This window comes from Stegostoma tigrinum, chromosome 2, assembly GCF_030684315.1.
Source record: "Stegostoma tigrinum isolate sSteTig4 chromosome 2, sSteTig4.hap1, whole genome shotgun sequence".
Taxonomy (NCBI): Eukaryota; Metazoa; Chordata; class Chondrichthyes; order Orectolobiformes; family Stegostomatidae; genus Stegostoma; species Stegostoma tigrinum.
The window spans coordinates 113,064,912-113,087,378 of NC_081355.1; the positions used below are offsets into that span (position 1 = coordinate 113,064,912).

Below are 22,467 nucleotides of genomic sequence, written 5' to 3' on the forward strand. Positions count from 1 at the left end.
TAAAACATGTACTTTTTGAGTATAATGTAAAAATGTACAATGAATGGACATCAAGAGTAAATACTTGGCTTGTCCTTCTCTGGCCTGAATTCAATATCAAGGATAAGATTGAGAGGAAGTTTGAGATTGAAGAATGACCTTAACTTCAGGTCGAATGTCCACCCGCCATAAACCTCAGCTCATCCAAAATCCTACAGCCTATATTCTGCTGAGCATTTCCAGTAGTTTCTGGAATACCAGGAATGACAATTTGTTGCCGTTTCTTTTGTTTCATGGAAAAATTGAGAGTTGATTGATCGAGCTCCTTACAAAGCAAACGTCGTTTTTGTCAACTGAATGTTGGCTGATTTCGTGTCTGCTCTGTTGGTATCAGTTTTTCGCTCCTTTCTGCAACCTCGCTCAGCCGTACGATCCCGAGCTTTCCTGCAACTCTGTTTTGTTTGATTAATTATCAAATTCCGAGGTGAAAATAAGGCTAACTCTTTGTATTACATTTAGGGCTTAAGGAAATAGTATTCAACTCAAAACAAAAGACCATGAAGAACACTCAACGCTCAACCATCACTTTCAAGTGAAATGAAGACAAGCTGGAATAGATGTTGGCGGTAAGCAGGCGGAGTCCCGATATGACAGATTTACAAGGTATTGAGTGTTGAGTGCAACCTAATCAGTCTGACGCTGGCCAATTAATTCACATCGGAAGACGTGAAATGCAAGCTTTTCACAAGCTATAGGCCGACAGTGATTTATAAACAAACATTAAACAGTCCTCTGCAGGTTCGGTTATTGTTCTCTGCAGATACTGCAATAAGCTGCTCAGCATTTCCATCATTTCCGGGGGTTCTGATTTCCAGCATTGGCAGTATGTGCTTTTGTAACGCAACGAAGTGATAGAGTATGACACAGCCGGTTTTTGTGTTCGGATGTTGATATCCTGTGGGGAGTTATATGTGTCGTGTGAGGCCATCGTTCCCTCCCCAAAATGTTCTCCCTGGGTGAGGTCATGCTATCAGTGTCCCTTTAAAGGCAATTCATGCTGTAAACTTCCGGTCCCGTGGTGTGAGACAGAAGGAAATGGGATGGAGAGCAGCTTGTTTCCAGCTTCTCGGTTGGAATGTGTGTGTTGGGAACACGAAGCAATGGACACAGATAGCACCGGGCTCCCACACGCCGGAGAGAAGCAGCGGAAACTAGGTTATTAGCTGTGCGGAGCACCAAGCTAATACTTGAAGACCTACTTGAAATATTGTACAAAGCTGTTGCATAATGCATTGATCCCGATGCACAAGCGCCTGTGGACCACAGCTCATTCTCGTCGGCCGTTCCAAATCATTTGCTTCCCTGTTTGCTGCTGTGTGAGGTTTTTTTTCCTCTCTCGTGGTGCTGCAGCAGTTGCAGGTTTATTTTGTCTGAATCCGGGCTGTGTTGTGGCTGAAAGCCGACTGCACGAATGAGCAGTTATCCCGCTTCCACAGTCTGCTCCTGGAGCGCCGTGCACCGCAGATCCACCCTGCGTTCAGCGTCCCCCACCGTCCCTGAACTCTTGCCAGAGTTCACTTTTTGTTACTGATTTTCCTTTTTAAAGAGGGGCAGGAAGAGAGAATGGCTTCCATCAGCCTGGGACTAAATTTCTCGCGAAAGAAGAGTTTGGCGAGGAACGCTGCAGTGGAGCGGAAAAACCTCATCACCGTTTGCAGGTAAACCGAGGCTGGTTGCCAGAAATATTGTCATTCATCCCGGTGAGCTCGGCTTCAGTGAGTCCCTGAGAGCTCGCAGATAATATTGACATGTTATTTCCTTTTCAGTTCCTGTCCCTTAACATTGGTTTGCTGGCCACTTGTCCGTATTATCATAAAATAGTTCTTGATTTCAAGGGTTCTTTTGATCCATTTTCCTCGGTGTACCGTACAGAACTATTATCGGGACTGTGCAGTTCCTCCTGCAGTTGCTCTACCCATAGTCTGATTTGTAAGATGTGTATCAGGCTGTACGTTGAAATCATGGAGTGAATCTTTCGCGGACACAGACTATTCCTACTCATTTTTTTGTTAAATTGTTGAGTTTAATACACGTGTCATATCCCTTTCCGTTGAGCACTTGCCAAGATTTGTGACTGGGACCACCCTGCTGCCCTGCCCCTTTAATTTATGGCGACTCCAGGGCCAGCACTTTAGAGACTGACGGGCTATTGGGGAGGCGATACGCGGATGGGACAAACCAGTTTTCTGGCTCGCTGCAGTCTGTTCTCGCCGCAAACGCCACGGGACCCGGCAGCAAGTCCGCTTGTGGGCAACCAGGGAACCGCTCGGAGCGCGATGACAAAATCACAAAATGTTAAACTTTACAATTGGTCGATCGAATCAGTTTCAAATATTAGGATTAAATAAATAAGATTGAGGCTCGGCTGATAATTTTCAGCCCCTGTTTACAGCAATGATTGCCCTCATGTTGCAGGGCCGTCCCTATTCCTAATGTACGGGTTTCCAGCTGTGGAAGCGTGCAAATACATATTCAAATACTTTGCTGCTGACCCGGGCGTGACACTGAGCGCCAGGAGGTGGAAGTGACTGACCCGTGAAACAAGAGGGCGCTCTCCGGTCTGAACCTCCAGATCGGACAGCTCCTTGAGGGTTTGCATGTTTTTAGCGTGTGCGCGCCCATGTTTAAGGACTATTTGATTTTTTTTTCCCCCAGTCCATTCGCTTACTTCATCCAGTAGTGAGAAACATTTTTGTCCGATTTCATTCAGTGTGTACAGATATTCAGACTGAGTTCCCCTCCCTTGTGCACACGCGGTAACTAATCAATAATGCTTGCTGTGAGTAATTAGTGTGATTGGAATGGCTTACCAGATACTTAAGCAGCTTAAGTAAAGGAATGGGGACGGAGGGTTTCTTGTGAAAAGCCTACTACGGCATGCAGTTTTGTTTAACCCAACAAAATGTTTCATCAGGAAGCAAAAGTTTCATCCTGTCCACCCAAAACTCCGTCAATCTTGTTCAGTTTTGGTCCGCCAGTGTTTCCATTTGAAATTCTCACTGCTGTGTTTAAATCCCTCAATGACCATCCTGTTACTCCTTCCTATTCTCCTCTAGTGGTAAAACCTTCGAGGAACTCTGGAGATCCTGGAACGTAGGGCCGTTACACGTTTTTCACTCCCTTCAGGCTTTGTCTGGACCCTGAGGTCTGAAAATCCCCTTTCTAAAATTCCACCAGCCCTGACTGAGAATTTCTCATGAGCCAGATCAAAGATGTTGCACCTCTGGAGGATATGGGTCTTGGATTCGGACGTTCTGGCTCAGAAGTAGGGCACTACCACTGTCTCAAGAGCCCTTCACCCTTTTGTTTACTTCCAGAAATGCCCTTTACACACACCTGAACAGTCCCTTTTCCCATCCCAAGATCAGTGTGTTTTTTTCATGTATAAACCACCAATAGTAAATAATCTGTTTTTCTGATTGAATAATTTACGTACAGAGCCTGTTATCGAGGGTAGCCCTCCATCCGACATACAATATACGTTGTTACCACTTGCTATTGACTGTGTCAATTTACATTTTGACTACAAAAAATGCTGCCTTTTAACATAGTAAGAGGCCTAAGGTACTTTAATTGGAGCATTATCAAACCAAATTTGATATTGAGCCAAAATTTGACGCAAAGTATATCAAAATGTTTTTCTGTTAAGTCATTATAAAATCACATTGAATGAGATCATAGCCAATGCTATAGATACATGTGAAGCTCACAACCTTAAAAATACTGCTGCGTATGTTTCCTTTTTGTGTACATTACTCTTGTGAAGGGCCTTGTTCGCTTTTCAGTGGGATTATCTCAAATCATAAAGCTATAGAGTAAGTTTGGGTGTATGGACAGAAGGTGCATTGATCGGTATAGACCAAGGAGGCCCCAGATTTGTGGCTTTCACTTGAGCTGAAATGGTTAATCTCGGCAGAGTTGGTTGCCAGGATCGTATAACTGGCCTCAAATTCATTGCATTTTCAGCTACAGTTCTGAGATTGCAGCTGGATCAGGCGTATGTGCAAGGAAGGCTTCCCTCATACTTAGCTGTTCTCGTAACATGCTCTGCCTTCACACACACAGGGGTGGCACGTGATAAAGAGCAGAGGCTGGCAGTGTCTAGGGTGCCACACCATTTGATAGTGTTGTCACCTTTTTTGCTTTGTTATAACCTGGACACAAATTTACATGAAGTTCTAAAATTAAATGCAACAAATGATTGGGCAGCTGTAAATTAGCCTTCACTTCTTTAAAGGTGGCTGCTACTTGTGTGACAGCAACTAATACGTAGGAAATGGGAAGTAAAAACAATAAGCCCACATTTTAATCAGACGATAGTGGCAAATGTTGTCCAATCTTCCTTGTGACTTACTTACACATCATCTAAAAATAGATTAGAATTACTTTAAACATTTCTTATTCTTCACTTCTCCCACTTCATTGTAACTGGGTGATCCAGGCATAATGTAATGTAGGCTCTTGTCATCCATGACAGAGTAACTGAAATGATTATGCTATCAAATTTGCATCAAAGATTGAATGTCATACTGCATAGTTCATCATGCATATTGAGATGTAACATTCTTGGTCGGATAGTTGTGGTTAGACAGGGTTTTGCCTTTTCGTGCCTTGCAAGCTGTTAGCTGGGTTCCAACTTTTCCACACTTGTGACCTTCCTGGTTAGCTATAACAAACTCTCAAAATGGGGGAAACCGCACCAAATACTGTTTGGCATCGGGATCTTTCTTGAAGCTCCTGAAGATTCTTTAGGTGTTTGAGGTGCATCTGTCACTTATTGATTGTATCCTGGAATATCTTTCTGATTCTCCAAGTATGTTACCTACAGAGCTACAAAGCATATAAATGTTGTTTTGTATTTATATAGTACCTTTTTTAATTAATATACCACAAGTTCCAAAAGGCACGCCTCAGGAGCATAAAACAATTTCCACTGATCGTATTGGACCGATGACTAAAAGCATATGTCAGAGCTTTTGAGAAAAAGAGATAGAAAAGTTTTTAGGGGGACACTTGTAAGCTTTGAACCAAGATGAGGTACGTAGGTGTGCACCAGTTGAAAGAACACATTTCTTGGATTGTGAAAGGCATTTTTTTAAACAAAGTAGGGAGAAATGAGGCTGAGGAAGAATTTGAACATAAGTTGTCATTATGTAAATCAGAGCTGCATTTTAAGTCATGTGTCATATCTGTACCTGATGCTGTGCATCTTGTCAAAATGTAGTTTAAAACCAGCAAGCTGCAGCCTTCATATTGGCTAAATCTCCTCTGTGATGAAGCCCAAGTTCGTGTTCAAATAAGCATTTATGCTGCTTTGCTTTAAATAGCTTGGTTGTGTACCCTGCTAATGAGGAAAAATACATTGTACTTGCAGTGGAAATTGCTGTATGATGCATATAAGTATGCATTATTCAAACATCAAATATGGTTTAATGTGGCATTAAAAAAAATATTTTGCTGACATGTTTCTTCTTTGGTGTCTTCCTCCTCTTAACTTTTGGAATAGTCTCTTTGTTTTTCCATATTCACAGATCAAACAGAAACTGAACAACACATGAATAGGCCATTCGACCCTTCAGCCTATTCCATTATTCAGTTAAATTGTGGCTGACCTGTATCTTGACTCCAGTTACAAATGTTTTGATGCATATTCCTTTGGCCTTTGTCTACCACAGTTTTATCTATCTCGATTGACTCACCATCCCTGGTTCTTTTTTTTTAAAGAGAAGAGAGTCCAGCAAAACCTGAAAACTGAAGGTCCTATCCATTGACTAGGGAACCATCAGGGAACCCTCTGTTTGTTCTGTGAGGCAGGCCCAAAGGAGCCATTGTCTCGCCATCCCATCATTGAGAACCCTGGCAGCAGAAGCCTATTTGTTCAGAACTGCCCTATTGCAATCTGGCAGCTCCTTGTACTCAAATTGCAATGGTGGGATTGAATTCTTTATCAGTAGAGTAGCTTGCCAAGTTGGGTTGCAGAGTCAAGAATCTGAGCTAACCGTGTAGAGCTGGATGAACGCAGCAGGCTAGGCAGGATCAGAGGAGCAGGAAAGCAGACAGGTCAAAGAGGCAGGGATGAGGCTAGTAGGTAGGAAGTGAGGGAAGAGTAGACAAGTCAATGAGACGGGAACAAGATGGGCTGGTCTTGAGATGAGGTCAATGGGTGGGGAAATTTTGATGCTTGTAAAGTCTACATTGAGGCTGGGGGTGCAGAGCTAACTTCGTCCCTGCCACCTTGACCTGTCCATCTTCCCTGCCATCTACTCGCTGACCAACCCCTATCCCAACTCCCTACCAATGCTTACCTGTACTGGCTTCACCCCTGCCTCCTTGACCTGTCCTCCTTCTCTCCACCTATCCACCTTCTACCCTCACCTCCCCCTCTTTCTATTTATTTTAGAGTGCCCTTCCCCTCCCCCACTTCTGAAGAAGGGTCCAGACCCAAACTGTCAGCCTTCCTGCTTCTGTGATGCTGCTTGGCCTGCTGTGTTCATCCAGCTCTACACCTTGTTATCTCAGACTCCAGCATTAGCAGTTCCTACTATCTCCAAGAAGCTGAGCTGTTTGGGTTTCCCTGCAGGCTGTGGAATCTTATCTCATGGCATGTTTGTCTAACGGCATCTGACTGGAAGCCAGCTTGATTGATGGGCTCAGCTACAGTTGAATGGGGAATGCTCTAGGAGACTGGCCACATAGGAGCAGCCAAGGAACCCATTTGGTTAATTATCGGGACTGTGGGGACTGACATTCCTAACCCTACAGCGATCAGAGAGGGCGGGGCACAAGATGTGTGACACCAGGGGTTCCATACCCTGATCTGGGGATTGGGGAGGGGTTGTGTGAATGCTATGTCAGAAAATTAAGTAAGGTTTGGGAAAGTGGGGAGGAAGCATCACTGCACCTTTTGGGTCCACACACAATGCAGTAAATTCACTTGTGCTTGCGCTGAAGCTGTTGTCTGTCTGGGGAAAACTACCCAGTCAGATCAAGTGTAAAATGTATGAAGCTTCCATCCTCATTATGCATTTGAAGCATAATGAGCCTGTTAGCAGGTTGGTTACCTGCCCCTCTCTGGGCCAGTCCCTGTTAAGTTCTAATGAGGGCAGTTTGAGATCAGGTTTAAGATTGGTACAATCCTTACGCTTCCCCTGACTCCCAATCCACCTGTATTTAGGGTTCAAGTTAGACCTGGTTCTCTCAGATTTTCAGTCCACACATTGCCAGTTTGGTAGCATCATAGCTGCCATGTTATACATGTCCTCATGATTAAACTATATATGACTGTGCATTGTAAACTCAGCATTGATAGGTCTTTTTCTGTGCTGTAGACATTTATGACTCTATCAGCCCATCAAGTATATGCCAGTCAAAAACTATTACCTAACTCTTGTAATCATTTTTCACCACTTGGCTCATAGCCTTGTACGCATCGGCATCATAAATGCCCAACAAAATACAACTTAAATGTTATGAAGGTTTCTGCCTTTACCACTTTTGCATGCAATGAGTTCCACCACCCTCTGGTGGGGGAGGGGAAAAATTCCTGACAATCCATCCTCAACCTCCTTGTCTAGTTTTGCTACTTTGAGGCTGATGTTCAAAACTGATGTAGTCTCTCAAAGTCTCTATACAGATAATATATCACCTGTCTCCTCTTTGACCTGTCTGTCAACCTTAAATCTATGTACATATTTGTACATTAGAATAAATCCCTATGCTTCTACACAGCTACTCGTTTCTCTTCAGGCTATTCAGATTTGTTGGTCTTTGATCCAAGCTGATTAGCTGTCTACTTCTCAGTGTTAAAATCCACATCTTTTTCCATGTTTGGCAGATCAGTTGTGTTCCTGTATAACTTCATGCTTGAGTCAACACATCCTCAGTCTTCAGGTTTGCTTTGTTTCAAAGTGGCACAGAGGCATATTTACTGGACTAAACTGAACAGCCCTTTCAAACCATGCTACGTGTAGCTTTTTAAATGCATTTTCTGCTTTGGTTTTTAATAGAACTCTTTGTGCAGTGGATGTTGGACTACGTCAAGTTCCTAAACACGAAATTTTCATAAGTCTGGTATGTAAACATGTCGTCAGTACATGAAAACCCATTCCTATCAAGCACTAATGCTATATTCATTATACTTCAGCTGAGATCTTCACTCTGTCAAAGTACATTTACAAGGGCAGTTAAATTAGGAATCTTTAGTATTTGAATAAAACCGATGTTTGCCTATTAGGTAATTACAAATGATTTTGTTGAAGTAGTTGGGAAATGTTACATTTTCTCATTCCACAAGAGAGCCCAAGATGAAATCTACAAGGTTGTAACAACATCACGGGCTGAAGGGCCTGTACTGTTCTATGTAAGGCTGAGAAAAGCAGCAGAGTGGTGTATTTGGGGGTATGCTCGGCAGATAAGTCTGAGATTGGGGGAATTGAAACCGTCTTCTATTTACATGATCATTGCAGTCTTGAGGCACAGTGCTATAGCGTCCCTACCACTGAGCCAGAACCTCATGAACCTCCTACTCCAGATATGCGTAATAACAGGTTATTTAGAAAATTATCCACAATGTTGAAAAAGTGGGAATGGACTTCTTGTGTGTGAACATCCTTCTAAATGTGGTTGCTTTGCATGAGTTGCCAGCCGTCTTGCACTAAGCTTATGTGAACTTATTTCTCCTTAACAACGTTATCTTTTCTGTATGACTGAGTAAGTGCTTACAAGGCAGAGAACCTTGTGTTTGTAGATAGAACACACCACCTTATTTTACCTTGTTGGTAGGATTTCTTTGACTGTACTGGTAGAAGTTAATATGATGTTTCCATTACTAAAGTATCGTTCTGTCAAATGTTCAATCAGATTCTCAATCATTTTGCGTTGTAGGATGTTTAAGGCTTATAAACCAGCCTCTCTCATTTCCATTCAAAGTGAGACTCTAGTTGTTCAGGAATGATCAGAGTTCTCTTTTCTCCTGCATGATTTTACAAAATGCATATTCATGCTTAAAGGTCACTTGCTCCAACTCCAATCAGCTCTTTACAATGTTTATGATTTGTTACCTGACTACTTGGTTATGGAATTCAATCAATCGCATCTTGTCTGAAGTGGGACTGCAAATTGTGTTGTTCTGAGGAAGGGTCCTGAAATGTTACTGTTTGTTTTTCTTCTGGGTGAACTTTTCCAGCAACTTTGTTTTCATTCCTGCAAAATGTACAGTTTGCATTTGATGTGCTGTAATGGAGCAGATGCACTGATTCTCCATTGAGGGAAAGCAGACCAGTGGTTGTGCGTGGCAGTGGTTAATAAACTGTATTTGGAATTCAATGAGCTTTGAGTCTGCGTTTGAAAGAAAACTGGACTTTTAAAAATGGCTACAATCTCTCTCTCGTTAAGGTTTTTAAAAAGTGACTTCTAATTTGCAAAGTTTAGGTGTAAATTCAGCAATGGTTTTCAGTTTGAACATAATGGCATCCCACAATTCAGCATTATCAACTCCAGTAATAGAGTACCTTTTGTGCCAGCTATCTGACTGTTCAGTTTGAATATGCTCCAACTCCAAAAAGCCAAAACAATATCATGCAGCTAAAGTAATGATGGGAATATATAGTGACCATTTTACTTCAAGATGCCAGTTCATGTGCTCCCAATAAATAAGTATTCAATAGCTCATTGTTTGTCTATGTCAAAGTATCAGTGTTTTAAATTAATATTAATAAATTGTCATCATTTTTGGCTTTTTTTAGAAAAGGAAAATCACACAGGGGGAGTTTATTTTGGCACAACTTGCTTTAATAATGTAGAATTCAGTGATTGTTCTTGGACTAATGTATTTCGGTCTGACATTGCAGTAATAGGACTAATTTTATTCAATGAACTTGCATTAATTTTGCCTCTCATAATATTCCTTTCTTTAAAGAGAGGAATATTACGTTTTAGATTGAGCCCCAGGTGATCGATCTTAGCTGTTGGAAGTAACCTTACCATAATTACATTCTGATTATGAAAGGTAATATTCAGAAAGGCATTAGGTTTTTTAGAAATGAAAAATTGCACAGACTTGGAATCACAATGAAGCAGTGAGGTTTTTAGATTGGTACCTCTACTTAGGCAAACTGAAATGCCCCACACTCTGTTTCATGTAGATAACACAATACTGGTGACTGAATATGGTATCTGAAGATAGCTTCAGATGTGCAATGTGTCACCTGCTGGAGGTCACATGACTATAGTGTAGGCGGGACATTTGTACATGTTTGGATTTAGATCCAAACATTGCCTTTTTACCCACAATGCTTAGGTTTTTCACTTTACATTTTTGAGCTCCAATTTACCATTATGTGCAAATATGACTGTTCTGGTGCATTAGCCACTGTTTGTTCCAACTAGCCTCTTTATTTCCGTGGATGGTACACAACTGTTAAAATGTGTGCATCTTGTGATGGTGAACATATGGGTTGTTGGCATTTTTCTCCAGTGTCTGCTAGTGGGATGAGGTGCTCTCTGGCTAGATTTGAAAATCTTCTTGGCTGCTTATGCTGCCTTGCATTCGCTGTGTCTGACAAGGCAGTCTTTTCATTGTGTGACTTGTGCATCCAATTCCTTTGTTTTTCTGCAGTCCATCCTTCTCTATCTTGCACTGTTTTTCTATTAGTCATTCGGCATGTCCTGCAAAACACTGTCTCATCTGGACAATTTAAGATTAGTTTGAGATCTTAAATTAGTTTTGCTCAGAGGAGTAGCTAATGTCTAATGTCTGAAATTCTGACAGCCAATGACTACTGGAGTTCTGCAGAGGTCCATGTTGGGACTACATTTGTTAAGGTTATACATTTGTTAAGGTTATACATTAATGACCCAGACAAAGAAACTGAGGGTCTTGTTGCAGAAGACACAACGATAGAGGTGGCACAAGACAATATGTGAAAATGTGAGGTTATCCATTTTGGTGGGAGGAAGAGAGGTGCAGACTATTTTCTAAATGGAGAAAGGATTCAGAAAGCATAAATAGACTTAGGAGTCCTGGTTCAAGATTCTTTTAAGGTTAACGTATAGGTTCAGGTGGAGTTAAAGCAATTGTAATGTTTAGCAGTCATTTCAAGAGCAGAAATGTATGTCTGAGGTTTTATAAGGCTCTGGTCAGACCACATTGGAATATTGAGAGTATTTTGGGCCCTGTATCTAAGCAAGGATGCGCTGGTGTTAGAGCAGTTCTGGAGGTGGTTTGAGAGTGATTGCAGGGCTGGAGGCCGTGTCACATGAAGAGTGGTTAAGGACTTGGAGTTTAGAAGAATGAGAGGAGGATCTGATTGAAACTTGCAGATTACTGAAGCATGGATAGAATGGACGTGGACAAGGCGTTTCCACTGGTAGGAGAGACTAGAATGTGAAGGCACTGCCTTGGTGATAGGACAACTGTTTAGAACTGAGATGAGGAGGAATTTCTTCAGCCAGCGGTGAATGAATCAATCAGTGGAACTCATTGCTGTGTGTGTGTGTGTGTGTGTGTGTGTGTGTGTGTGGATTCGTAAGGGGATCAAGGATGACAGGGAGAAGGCGGGAGATTGGGATTGAGAAACATATAAACCATGATTGGACCTCAGAGCAGACTCAATGGGCTGAATAGTCTAATTTTGCTGTTGTATCTTACGATATTATGGAAATTTCAGGTCTTCAATCTTGCTGTAAATTTGTCCTCGTGAAGTGAGCTTTATTCCATCTCAGAGCTTAAAAGTTTTTATCTAAGGGTTTTGCTTTTGTTCAGTATCTTGTGTAACTTCACATTGGTCTGTGAAGCTCATAATGTTGCAGGAAGCATAGTGTCTGGCTGGTGCTCCAGATTCATTTTATGCATTTATCACAATAGTTACAAGCTATTTTCCTCCATTATGTTCTCTTGCCAACCTGTGAATCATCAAAACTTTTGTCTGACATCTCTCTAGTAACCACTTGATTTTGTCCAAATCACTGTCTGTCATCTTTGTAGGATTGTTTATCTGTTTCCTAGCTAAATACTCGTGAAAAATAATTTAGTTGTATGCAGTTAAAACACTTTTTATCCCGTGTTGTTTGTGTTTTTCTTTCATGTGACAACCTGTAATGTTTACAACTTGACTGTTGACCTTGATATTTCTGTTGTCTCCTGTGTGGACTGTCATTGCTTTATTCCACATTATACTTGAAAGATTGTAGGCTGCTTTTCAATCCACTGGCCAGGCCCTCCACGCTGTAGAGATGTTTGCTTATTCTCCCATGTAGGCACTATAGCTGTTGCTGTTAGAAGCTGTGAGCTTCCGGACATGCCTAATTTCTTCAAGAGTCACGTTCTCTTTTATTAATGCTGTCATGGTAGGTTTCCTTATGCTTAAAATGATTCTATAATTAGATCACATTTTTAATTGCCCAATTTCAAGGTTCTGCAAGCCGTGTTAGTGTTTCGTATTAATCAATGGACTCTTGCCTTGGACCCCCTCATTAAGCATCAAATGTCCATTTAGAGTTCAAAGGATACCTTTCAAAGCTTCCAGCATGTGTATATTTCTGCTCTTCAGAGATTTATGTCAGAATATACTTTGAAACCTTCTCTTTCCAACAGTGATTTTAGAAAATATGATGTGGAAGTGCCGGTGTTGGACTGGGGTGGACAAGGTCAGAGGTCGGATGACACCAGGTTATAGTCCAAGAGGTTTATTTGAAGTGACAAGCTTTTGGAACATTGCTGCTTTGATATGAGAAGTAGCTTCAGCTGACAATGCAGCAACACTCCAAGAGTGAGATTTCAAATTTAATGTGAGTTTAAAAAAACATTGTGATTTGTACCTTCTGCTTTTGTTCAAGCCTGTTCCTAATTTCATAATTATACCACTGTGCATGGAAAAAAGTCAGTTTTGAATCATCTTTGTTTTGAACAGGAACCAGTTGAGAAAAAGAAGCAGGTATGTTTTTCCCCCCCTAACTGGAGTTTTAACCATGACTTTGTTTATTTTAGTGGCAGCTAACAGCTCTGCATGTACATGTCTCCTTGTCATTGGCTGTGCATTCTTACAGCTCAGTAACAGTCACCTCAAAATATGGTGTCAGATTTGACACTCCACTAAATTCATCATGAGGACTTTACTGAAGTTAGCTTAAAATGTTTGCCTAGTGTATGTGCCTCATGATTATGACAGATTAGGAGGGACATAAGGGGTGCCCTTTAGAAAAATTTGTAAAATCATGAGGGGCATTGATAGTGTGAATAGCCGAGGATCTTTTCCCCAGGGTAGTGGGGAGTCTGAAACCTGCGGCCGTCGGTTTAAGGTGAGAGAGGAATGATTTAAAAGGAACCTGAGGAGCAATTTTTTCATGTGGATGGTGGTGTATGTTTGGAAAGAGCTGCCAGAGGAAGTGGTGGAGGCTGGTACAATTACAACACTTAAAAGGCATCTGGATGGCTGTATGAATAGGAAGGGGTTAGAGGGATATGGTCAAATACTAGCAAATGAGACTAGATTAATTTAGGATGCGGGGTTGACATGAACGAGTTGGATTGAAAGATCGGTTTCCATGCTGTACAGCTGTCTGACTCTGATTCTGTTATTTGAATGGTGATGTGTTGCGAAGTGTGGATATGCAAAGGGGTCTGGGAGTCCTTGTACAACAGCTAGTGAAAGTAGAGTGGCAGGTATAGCAAGCAGTCTATGGAATTTAAATGCAAGAGAAGGCTTTGAAGGCTGCTGGATCTTTGAATATATTCAAGGAAGAGATTTGATAAACTTTTAGATAATAGCGAAAGCAGAATATAGCGTTAAGATACAAAATCGGCCATGAACATATTTGATAGCAGTGCAGGCTCAAAAGGCTGAATGGCCTATTCCCTCTTCTGTTTTTATGTACATGATCACGTTTTCCACGCAATGTTTTATTTGAAGTGGTTTCTAAGCCAACAAATAGAAATTAGACTGTGTGCAAGTTTTATGCATGCAAAACAAGTGCAACAAAATGCAGTTTTGTGGTTTGGCTGTAAATTGTTACAAAAACATTTGACTTGAAATTGGCCAAACTGTGCTTGAAGTGGTTACCTAGCTTCAACATTAGACCCACTGAAAATGCTAATGAAGTGTCTAATGTCTACTCTCGATTCTCTCTATCAACTTTGATTTGCTACGTGTGGAGTGAGGGTCAGGCCTGTGCTTTCCAGCTGGAGGTAGCAGTGGTGATAGCTGAAAAGCTGCTTACATTAAAAGAAATGTACTCCTGCTAGCAGCAACACCTCTGCTCCTTTTTGCTATCATTTCCCCTGAGAACTTGCCTGAAGACTGCTTCCAACCAGGCAGGTTACCTAAAATTGAATTCTGTTGTCTGGAGACCAGGTTGTTTGCACTGTCTGGATGACACCTGTTGCGCAGTGCAAGGAGCTTGTTTTGTGATGCTTTTGATCCCTGTGCACATTTAGAAATCTCTCCAGGTCCTTTTTGTGTCTGCCTTTGTTTTCATCTGTCTCAGTTCTCCAGCCGTTCTTTTGGTTATCAGACTCTGATCTCCCATAAATTTCTTTGCATCATACTCAGCAGTTTGAGCCCCATTCTCAAGTAACAACAATTAAACATAATGTTTTCTCTCAATTTTCCTTTTTGAGTGCAAATTATACTTGCACTAATGTAAGTTGATTAGGGCTGGGGCCAGTTGATACAAATGGTAGATGTGTATAAATCTTTGTTTGAACACTCTCAAAAACAGCCTAGCTGACCTGTAGGTTGTTGCACCTGTTCCCTTTTCTATTTTAATTCTCTTGGATCTGTACTGGGTGCTGAGGTTTATGGAAAAAGCTACAGTACTAATAGTCACATCACTCGATGTGATCTGGAATGCAAGTAATTACAATTATTCCTAGATTACCGTAAGCAAAGTTTGTTGTTTTCATAGGATAAACAAAATGAATCACAGAAGGTGATTCCCAGAGCCTTGATTTTAAAAAAAAATTCCATGTAATTAGAATGGAAATAACTTGTTCAACTGCTGTAAACCACTTGTTCTGTTTGTAATTAATAAATTATAACTAACAATATGGCGTGAACACATTGATATCATTCTCAGGGATAATTTTTAAGTAATTTGGAATTTTTTTGAAACTGCCTGTTTGCACAGATGTCTGGATGATGCACATTGATATGTATAATTCCCACAAAAAAAGTTTAATGACCATGACAAACTTATTTAGTATATATCAGAATTTGAGATTATGTTTTGGGAAATGAAATGATCAGTGCATAATGTTCTGAATGGAGGCAGTCTGTAAAGTTGTGCTAGATTGGTATCATTGTGTACCCTTTAATTTGTAAAAATTGATTATGTAAGTGTTAATTTTAAGTATGTAGGCCTTTCTGGCCTTCGCAAGGAACCATCAAGCCATTTAGTATGACCTATGTGGAACATATACTTACAAAAAAACCACAACAGAAGAGAAACGTTTTTTCTTTTTTAAGCCTAAATCAAGTGTGAGGTTTGTACGTGGTCAACGGAATAATACAAGAATTGACTGTCTTTTAAAAGATCTATGGGCATAGATTAGTCACTAAAATCTATTTGAATGTGCGCGAGCATAACTGTATCACATGTTCCTTTGTCATCTAAATGATGGCCACTGACAGTGACTGGAGAAGTTGATCAGAAGACCAAGAGATCTTGATGATTAAATGCTTAGTTTATGGCATTTTTTAACCCCCACCCCCGGCCAACTCAAGCTTCCACTCTGATTCACCTTTTTAGTACTGATCTCCCAGGTGCTAGAGTAATAATTTGAGCCACAGTAAAGATGGTCTTCTGAGCCAAACACCTCCCTTGCCAGGTTCTGAAACAAGGACCTTCCACCTCACTATTGACCGTTTCTTGGGTGAAGTAGTCTTTTGCAAAAGTTGTGAAAATGCATAAAATCTGCAGAATCCAAGAAACCCATGTTTCCAATGTCAAATGGCCAATTGTGACCACATTCATTGATAGAAGTTCATAAGTAGCCACGACACTCAAAGAATAGTCTGACTGGGTACATGACAGATTTTAACATTTTCTCCAAACTGAAGAACCAGCTGCACCACTTCCACTGCCATCAAGATTAGGAAACAGCAGCAAAGCCCACAATTTAAAAAGTGATCCATGTGGCTCGTGAAGCTTGACAAGCCAAATGAATTTCATAAGATATCATGAGTAAACGTCTTGTGAAAAATCCAATGCAAAAGAATCTTCGACCAAGTTCATGTGCAAATCTAATCTACTACTAATTTTGACTACTTAGGTTCTTTTCAGATTGAAGGTAACTATAACAAGGGAAATATTTACAGATCGGAAACTATAAAAGGCCGGGAGGAAGTTTTACAAAATAAAGTTAAGAACCAAGTGAAGAAAATAGAGATGCAGGGGCAGGTAGTATGGGACAGGAGGATGTGACAATGAGTGAGGCAGGTAGAGAGAGGAGGTAACGATGAAGGATCCTTGGCCCTTGAGCTTGTCCCTAACACATTTGAGATTCTTGCTCCCTGTGCTGATAAGGATGACTATAGGGAGGGTCAGCAAACTGACCATGGCACAGTGGTTCGGGGAGCCATTTAAGAAGGTGGTTGAAAAGAAATGCAGGTGTAACCAGGGATTGTACAGTCAAGGACAGACACTATTCTCTTGCCAGGATTGAGAGTCCTGAAGATTGTATTGCTTGCCTGGTGTCTGGCTTCAGGATATCAGTCCATGTAGATACCAATGACATAGGTAGAAACAGGAAAGAGGTTCTGCTAAGGGAATATGAGCAATAAGGGGCTAAATTACAAAACAGGATCAAAAATGTGATTCTGGCTCAGAGACCGAGCAAATTGACACCGGGTTGACCAGATTAAACAAGCAAATGCATGGCTCAAAGATTGACGAGGGAGAAATGTATTTAAATACATTTGTCACTGGCGGCGGTACTGAAGAACAGGGAGCTGTTCTGATGGGACAGGCTGCACATAACTTGTTGGGACTAGAATCCAAAGACTTCGAAAGCCAGTTCAGAATTCTGTTAACATTCACCATGCAGGTTCAGTTGGAGGTTGAGACTGAAAATACAACATTAGCATTCATTCCAAGTGGGTTAGAATACAAGAGCAGTCAAAGACTCTGCTCTGACTGCATCTGGAATATCATGCGCAGTTTTAGGTCTGTATCGAAGGAATGATGTGCTGGCATTGGAAGTGATCCAGAGGAGGTTTACATGAATTATCCTGGGGATATGGAATATGATGAAACTTACAGCATACTGCGATGACTGGGTAGAGTGGATGTGGAGGAGATGTTCCCACTAGTAGGAGAGACTAGGACTTCAAGGTAGAGCCTCAGTGAAGTGGCAACCCTTGAGAATGGAGATGAGGAGGAATTTCTTCAGACAGAAGATGGTGAATCTATAGAACTCACTGCTGCAGAAGACTGTGAAGCTGAGTCATTGAGTGCATTTGAAACACATGTTCCTGATTAGTACAGGATAAAGGGTTGCAGGAATAAGACAAGAGAACGGGGTTGAGAAACACATCAGCCATGATTGAATGGCAGAGCAGAGATGATGTGACAAATGGCCTGATTCTGCTCCTGTATCTTATGGTCTAATTATCTGGCTTAATTATCTGACATTAAAATTATAATGTTCCTACACACATCACCTGTACGATGGAAGAATTAAAATCGCCTTGCTCAAGGTTGGATGTCAAGACGCACAGTTGCGTGTATTTAAGTTTACTACTTTTTTTTTTCGTCTTTCTCCCTTATTTCAGAAGAACATTCCACCTATGATACCACGTGTGGGGGGTTTGGAGTCATTTGAGAATGTGCTAGGTGTTTCTGTAATTATGGATTCCCGATTTGCAAAGGTTGGCAAGGAGTGTGAATTGAAAAAAAAATTGCATTTTGTTTTGAAAAACAAATACATTTAATTTTCAGACTTGGGTTCCTGCTGGATGTGGAAGATGTAGGGAATTGAGGTTTTAAGATATCCTTGTTGTTATGATTTGGAGCTGGGTTTAAATTTGGCTTGTTGGGGTGACCTTTTGGTGAGAACTGTTTGTCTTTAACAAAAATGTGGAAACTTTATTTTGAGAACTGGGACTTGTTAATTGGATCCATTATTGATGAAAACAGTGCAAGTTCCTGACTGCAGTCAGGCTTGCAAACAAAGGCATTTTTTACTAATTGTCTGCTCTAAGGCCAGAAGCATGTGGAGTGAGTTTTGTGTAAAAATGGCTGTTACTGTTCACAAATGTAACATGTTTTCAGTAGCATTAGTATTTACTACGGTCAGATAACTTGCTGGCATGTATTAGCTTTCTTTCAGAATGTTCATGGTATAATAAGGAGACGTGATGGCCTAGTGTTATTATCTCTGGACTGTTAATCCAGGGACCCAGACAACCTTCTGGGGACCCAGGTTCGATTCCTGCCATGGCAGATGGTGGAATTTGAACTCCATGAAATATCTGGAATTAAGAGTCTACTGATGGCTGTGAATCCATTGCTGATTGTTGGAAAAACCCATTTGGTTAATGGTAGGAAACTGCCATCCTTACCTGGTCTGGGTTTGATGGCATGTGACTTCGTACTGCCCTCTGACCAATTTGGGATAGACGATAAATGACACCCCCATCCTGTGAATGCATTTAAAAAATGAATTGATTCCCATCTGTTTCTTGAGCTTCTCCCGCTAAGAGGAGTCGGTTGTGGAGATAATTCACATGCAGTACAGGATTGTTGAATATTTAGTAAAGGTAGACTTACTGAATTCCCTGATTGAAAACTCTGAATATCATGTTTGAACTTGAACCAAATTAGTTCAATTCAAAGGAACTTGAGGCAAGTGTAATCATGATTGAGTTGCTGAGAGCAAAACATCCTGAGATGTATGTCCGGATATGCACTTACCTTCAGACAAATTAAATTAATTCCTAATTTGAGTGATTTTTCTCTCTGCTTTTGCGTATTGCTTACTTAGCCCACTAATTTGAAGCCATTCAGTGTCTGCGTGAATAGTTTTTTAAAAACTACACTGGAAACTGGACACATTCACTACAAGGGCTAATTTGTTGCCAGAATGATATTAGAATCTGTCATCATGCTAAACAGATTACTCTACACAACTCAACTGGCTGTTGTATCAATGTGGACTTCACAAGCTTCAAAATCTCCCCTCCCACTACCGCATCCCAAAACCAGCCCAGCTCACCCCACCTCCCCAACCTGTCTTTCCTCTCACCTATTCACCACCCCCCCCCCCCCCCACCAGACCTGTCCGTCCTCCACAGACTGACCTTTCTCCTCCCTACCTCCCCACTTACACTCACCTCACCTTTTTACTGGCTCCAACCCCGCCTCCTAGACCTGTCTGTCCCCTGTCCACCTATCTTCTCCTTTATCCATCTTCTGTCTGCCTCCCCCCACCCCCCCCCACCTCTCTATTTACTTCAGAATCCCCTTCTCTTCCTCCATTTCTGAAGAAGGGTCTAGACGGGGAACGTCAGCCTTCCTGCTCCTCTGCTGCTTGGCCTGCTGTGTTCATTCAGCTCTACACCACCTTATCTCTGGCTGTTTTACTGCCCCTTTCTGCCATTTCCTGCCCTCTTTAGCTTGTCTTGCTGTTGAAAGCAGAGCTGGCCATGACATTATTAAGGTGGCATCGTGACTCAATGATTGACACTGCTGCCTCACAGTGCCAGGGACATGGGTTCGATTCCAGCCTCTGGTGACTGTGTCAGTGTGTAGTTTGCATGTGCTCCCTGTGTTTGTGTGGATTTCCTCTGGATGCGCAGGTTTTCTCCTGCAGTTTAGAGATAAGCAAGCGAGGTGGATTGGCCATGATAAATTGTAAGTGTCCAGGTATATGTCAGCTAGGTGGATTAGTCATGAGAAATGCAGAGTTACAGAGATAGGGTAAGGGATTGGGATTGGGTGGAATGCTGTTTGGAGGATCAGTGTTTGGACTCGATGGACCAAATGGGCTGCTTCCACGTCGTAAGGATTCTATCATTAGTGCTATTAGAACTCTATTTGAGCATGCAGCATTTCTTGGGTCTCTGCCTCCTGTTGGAGGGTTTGATAGCATTTGACCGGCAGTTTAAGGTTACCCTTTTTTAAAAAAAAGGGACTATCATAAATTTGAAGGGTCACCAAATGTTCCATGTTTAATACTGTAATTAAAAATTAAAAAAAGGACAACACTTTTGAAAGGGATGAATGTGTCTGGAGTCTCTGCCATAAACAGAACCTCTTGCATAGCTCTTTATCAAAAACCTAGGATAGCTCTTTATCAAAACCCAAGCACTACAAACATTTCTTTCTGTTATTGAGGGAGTGTGGAAGTTGAATGCATGTTATGTAGTAAACGTCCCTCAGTATTGACCTAGTTCTAAAAGGCAATATCTACTAGCTCAACAAGACTGTCATAGAAAAATACGTTGACAAATATGTGACCGAAATGACACACTAGCTACTCAGACATTCCAACACTTTGTCTCTGGTGGATAGAAAGCTGATAGTGTCAGAACCTCTCTGAATACAGGTTAAAAGCTTAAAGTCCAATAAAATATGGTCTCAGCATTTGCTTTTATCAAGAAAGATAATCAGTAAGTGCTAGAGACAAGACCAACAAGGAATTGCTTGTAGGATTATAGAACATAGAACATTACAGCACAGTACAGGCCCTTCGGCCCTCGATGTTGTGCCGACCTGTCATACCGGTCTCAAGTCCATCTAACCTACACTATTCCATGTATGTCCATATGCTTGTCCAATGACGACTTAAATGTACCTAAAGTTGGCGAATCTACTACCGTTGCAGGCAAAGCGTTCCATTCCCTTACTACTCTCGGAGTAAAGAGACTGCCTCTGACATCTGTCCTGTATCTTTCACCCCTCAATTTAAAGCTATGCCCCCTTGTGCTCGCCGTCACCATCCTAGGAAAAAGGCTCTCCCTATCCACCCTATCTAATCCTCTGATTATTTTATATGTCTCCACTAACCTTGAATGCTAACTTTGCTTGCAAATATTTCTGAAGAATTCTATGTGGGATGAGTTGCCTTCACAGCCTTACCCAATCAAAAAAGCCTTTTATAAATACATCTGAAGTTATAACTATGATGCTCCTCCTGGGTTTCTAGGGGATCAGTCTTTAATTTCTGCAGATGATGGGGCAATGCTAGAAGGGTGACGGTGGTTGATATGTGCTAAGAAGATCTTTTCTTCAACCTACAGCTGGCAAATTGAATGAACGAATCGGTTGCATGCAGTATGGCCGTAGAAGTGTTCAGTTGAGAGCACAAGTGAGCTTTACTGAACAATCTTTGTTTGGGTTAGTGGTTGACATTGTTTTGGGTTCTGGGCATGTCTTTGTGACAAATGAGTAAAAACACCAGCCAGCTATTTTTCACACCCACCTCCTCAGTGCAACAATGAATGCTGTGTCTAGTTTTTTCCATTTTTGCGGTGCATGACCATTATTCAATACTGAAAGCCAAGTTTTGAAAACTGATATTTTAAAATCTTGAACCTTATCTGGTCAAGCCACAATTTTTTTTTTGGCAATGCCCAATTACGTCTCCAATCCCTGTATATAAACCACTTTTTTTCCCCCCCCCATTTATTTCGGTTGGTGACAATGGCTCAAAATGCAGCTGAAAGAAGGTTGTTTCTTGCCTTTTGAGTAGATTAACTTTCCCATTTGGGACTTAAGTATTGACTTTTGGGGTGAATTTCTACCCCACTTCCTGTTCATTTGGCAAATTTAAGATGTTGGAATGATAAAAGGGCTCATGAGAATCAGTACTGAATCCCTGTTACTTTATAAGGTGAACAGTTAACATATTTTTCTCTGGCTACAATCCTGTCTATGTTGTGTAAATTGTATTGAAATTTGCTTTTCCCATTTAAATTGCCAGCTGCTTAAGTCTCTGAATCATTGAGTGAAAGAGGTTTTTCTCTTTGGCTGATTTGAAAATATAGTACTTTATTACCCATCGGGGAACATGCCATAAGTTGAATGCTTAATGTCTTGTCAATGGGACATACTTATTTGTTTCCCTGTGGTGCTGTTCCTCAGACCTGAAAACAGTCCTGAGTCCTTTGATGCCCAATATAGTATCACACAGTGAGACAGCCATATACTGTCTTAGTCTGCTTAATGAAACAGCTAGAAACTATTTTGGAAAAAGAGTAAGGAATGATGTGCCTCCTTTGGTCAAACCGTACTGATCATGGGCAATAACAGCAGACATACACTTTTTGTCTGTGACATTGTGTATTTATGGTTATGGGCGAGTAACTCTGTTTGCCACCTCCTGTCGTGTCTGTTTTGCCGCTTTCTTAGGAGACCTTCCTTCTGATCAAACAAATTTGCTAACTAACTCTCTAGGCTGTTCGTTGAAAGTTGAATTCTTCTAGTTCCTGG

At 41.3% G+C, this 22,467-nt stretch overlaps 1 protein-coding gene across 1 annotated transcript in view; it reads left to right on the plus strand.

Annotated features, from left to right (window-relative positions):
* The first annotated feature begins 360 nt into the window (after nt 1-360).
* rundc3b (RUN domain containing 3b) overlaps nt 361-22,467 on the plus strand; it is a 99,191-nt gene continuing 77,084 nt past the window's right edge. Inside the window, exon 1 of the mRNA XM_048559732.2 lies at nt 361-1,697. Coding sequence (XP_048415689.1) covers nt 1,603-1,697 — 95 coding nt within the window. The 5' untranslated portion in view covers nt 361-1,602. The remainder of the gene's footprint in view (nt 1,698-22,467) is intronic.